The 3,391-nt window shown below is 61.4% G+C and overlaps 1 protein-coding gene across 1 annotated transcript; it reads right to left on the bottom strand.

The window, feature by feature from the left end:
• Window positions 1–705: 705 nt before the first annotated feature.
• Window positions 706–2,230, bottom strand: TOR4A (torsin family 4 member A). Its single transcript, XM_007538984.3, has one exon. The coding sequence runs from the start codon at window positions 2,013–2,015 to the stop codon at window positions 786–788; it is 1,230 nt and encodes a 409-aa protein (XP_007539046.1). The 5' UTR covers window positions 2,016–2,230; the 3' UTR covers window positions 706–785.
• Between the last annotated feature and the right edge of the window lie 1,161 nt (window positions 2,231–3,391).

The following is a 3,391-nucleotide window of genomic DNA, read 5'->3' as shown; positions in this document are numbered from 1 at the left end:
CACGCCAGCTCCAATATCCTTGCCCGCACACACGCAATTCCCGCCACGGCTCTCCCGGCCACTAGGTGGCAGCACGAAGCCAGCAGGAGCGCCTGGAGCCAGGAGCGAGGGAGGGGCCCTGGGGGGGCCGTCTTCAGTCTCGGGAACCGTGCGCGCGAGGGTGCGAGGGATGGGGCCACGCTCCCACCCTGGAAGGCACCGGGGACTTAGGACTTTGCACCCCACCACTGAGTCCAAGGGTCTCCTACTTGATTCTCCCCTTCCCCTGGGTCATTGCCCAGGAGCTGACGGGGACCCGGGGGACACTAGTGAAACCCAGGCCCCTCCCTGGGGCCTGCCTGCCACCACTGTCACTTTCACACACCCCTGACTACCAGGAGATTCCCCTGGGTCGGCTCCTTGGATGGAAACCCCACTTCCACCATTACCTTCTGAGGAGCCCCAAGGCCCAAGAAGCAAGAAGAAACCCCCCCACACACACACACACCTTTGAGTCACGTGCTGCTTCCGGGATTTGCACGCGCAGGGCTAGCACCCCGTGCTCACAGCCAGCTCTGCAGGGGATCACTTCCGTGACCCACTCTGAGACCCCTGTCCCGTGGGGTCACACTGCTGGCTTCCTGGGGACCAGAAGGCAGCAGGCGGAGGGCTTCGGCGGGGGAGGGCTGGGGTGGGGGTAGCTTGGCGACGAATGTGTTAACCGGCCCGCCAGCACACACTAATTTATTAGGGGCCTCCAAGGCCCAGGGGAAATCCACGCGGTACCTCCTGTCCGGCCGCCTCTGCTACAACAGGTTCACCTTGGCCACCACCTGCTTGCAGCCGGTGACGGCGAACTCGCGGCCCGCCACCCTGAAGTAGCTGAGCTGCGCGGCCAGGAGCTCGGCGCGGGCCTGCTCCGGGAAGAAGCCCTCGCCGGCCAGCTCTTCGCGAAAGCAACTGACCACGTCGCGCTTGTCCAGCAGCAAGAAAGGCACGACGGCCGCGGACTGCCACAGCGGGTGCTGGCGGGCCAGGAGCGCCTGCAGGCCGGCGCGCAGCTGCTCATCGGCGGGCGGCTGGCGGGCGCCGGGGCGGGCGGGGGGCAACGCCCGGGTCGCGTTCTGCAGCACGAAGCGCGTCACCTCGGCGCCGCCAGTGCCGCTCAGCAGCACGTAGATGGCGTTGTGGAAGAGGTGGGGCCGCTGCGGCTGCAGGAGGCCGTGCAGCTCGTCCAGCAGCGCGGGCGGCAGGAGCTCCACCTCGTCCAGCACCACGAGGGGCGTCTTCTCCTCGGCCTCGGCGCGCGCCACCACCTCGGCCACGCGCCGCCCCAGCTCCTCGCGGCAGGCGCGCGCGGCGCGCGGCTCGGGGCAGTGGTGGCGCGCGTGGTACTGCAGCACCAGGGCGCCGTCCTCCAGCACCGCGCGGAAGTGGCGCGCCAGCAGGCGGCCCACGTGGCTCTTGCCCACGCCGCTCGGCCCGTGTAGCGCCAGGAGCAGCGGGCGGCTGTGCACGTGCGTGGCCAGGTAGTCCCGCAGCAGCTCCACGATGCGCCCCACCGCCGCGGGCTGGCCGAACACCGCCCTCTGCAGCGCCTTTTCCAGCCCGTCGAGGTCGTAGCGCAGGGCATTGTCATCCAGGTTCTCGATGGCGTTGAGCACCTGGAAGCCCACGATGGCCACGAGCAGCAGGAGGCAGCGCTGCGCGCGGCTCTGGCGCTCAGCGCGCGGCCGGCACTTGCGCGAGGTCTCGGGGTAGAGCACCAGGCGGCTGCGCCGACGCCTCTTGCGCGGCATCCGGGAGGGTAACTCCACCGGGCCGTCGAAGGTGAAGAACTGCGGCTGGTCCAGATCGGCGCGTGGCGCGCCGAGCCCGGGCTCCGAGCCCACGCCGGGCGGCTGGGGGCGCCGCTTGCGTAGGAGGCACACGCGGCGGCGCAGGCGGACCACAGCGCGCACCGGCGCGATCACACTCGGGCCCCGCGCGCGGGGGGCTGAGGCCGCGACCTCCGCGCTGGGCTGGCCGAGCTCCATGGCGCGGGGCGGCACTCGACATACAGGTCGCGCTCCCTGCCCGGGGCGGAGGGGAAGGTCTCCAAACTCCCGTCCAGAGGACGGAGACCCTTTCTCTGGGGGCTCCTAGGGCCCAGTGCAGCCGAGCTGCCCCACTGCCAGGGCCAGGTTCCGGTTTCGCTAGCCTTTCTGACCAGGAAGTGACTCCCAGCGGGGCTCCAATGCAAATCTCTCAGGTCCTACAGCTGTGGGCCTTGAGGAAGTGACCAGGGATGGAGGAGGGAGGCACAATTTATCCTTGGCCCCGGCTTCCTGGAGGAGGAGTCGGTGCCTAAGGGGTGTGAAGTGCGGTCAAGGCCAAGGCCGGGTCCGCCCTCTGCAGGCAGCTGACTGCTGGACTCCCCGGGTGGAAGAAGAGACGCCCCCAGTGCCGGCCGGGGTGCAAGGCGCCCCATACACTTTGCAACCCGAGGGGGAGGCGGAGTTCTCACCGGAACTTCTGCTTTTCAGAACGAGCTCCAATCCAGGACCCAAGCTAAAACCCAGCCTCCAGCAAGCAAGCCCTATCCAAATCCCAACAACTTTCTTCACAGAAACGGAACAAAAAGCAAACCATATCTACAAAGAACTACAAAAGACATCAAGTAGCAGAAACACTCCTGAGAAAAAAATGATAATGAAGTTTGCACTCACCCAACTTCAAACTATGCTACAAAGCAATTGTAATTGCTGGGTTGTCGGAAGCAATTGTAATTGCTGGGTTGTCGGAAAGTCATGACATATTTTTTTGTTTTGGAAAAGTCGTTACATGTTTTTTTGTTTTTCAAACGTCACTTATTTATATGGAGAACAAAGATCAATGATATATTGCCCGTTTTGTTCTACAGGCGTTTGCCAGCTTTCAGTGAGTTTCATAATTTCTTGGACCTTTCTTTAGTAGCGAACAAACTGAACAAGGTGCTTATTTACAGCCTTATCTGAATTGAACATTATGCCATGCAAGGCGTTTTGAAGAGAGGGAAACAAATGAGAGTTGGAGGGAGCAAGGTCAGATGAGTATGGTGGATGTGGCAACACATCCCATCTACAGTCCAGTATTTTTGACAGGTGATCAGACTTGTGTGTGGTCTTGCGTTGTCATGATGGAACACAATTCCTTTACAGTCAGTGAGCTCTGGACCTTTCTGGATGATAGATAGATTCATTCAAACTGTCCAGTTGCTGATAATGCCTATTCAAATTGATCGCTAAATTTAATTCAAATTGAACTCCTTGATAGAAACTGGAAAAACACAACACGCTGAGAACATAACCTTTCTCTGATGAATGTCCATTTTCAATGTCATTTAAGGCAAATCATCGAGTCAGAACCAAGACTTATTATGCATCACATTGTT

Source organism: Erinaceus europaeus, chromosome 10 (genome assembly GCF_950295315.1).
Source record: "Erinaceus europaeus chromosome 10, mEriEur2.1, whole genome shotgun sequence".
Taxonomy (NCBI): domain Eukaryota; kingdom Metazoa; phylum Chordata; class Mammalia; order Eulipotyphla; family Erinaceidae; genus Erinaceus; species Erinaceus europaeus.
The sequence above is the reverse complement of the archived record's forward strand: the minus strand, read 5'-3'. Positions and strand labels throughout refer to the sequence as shown.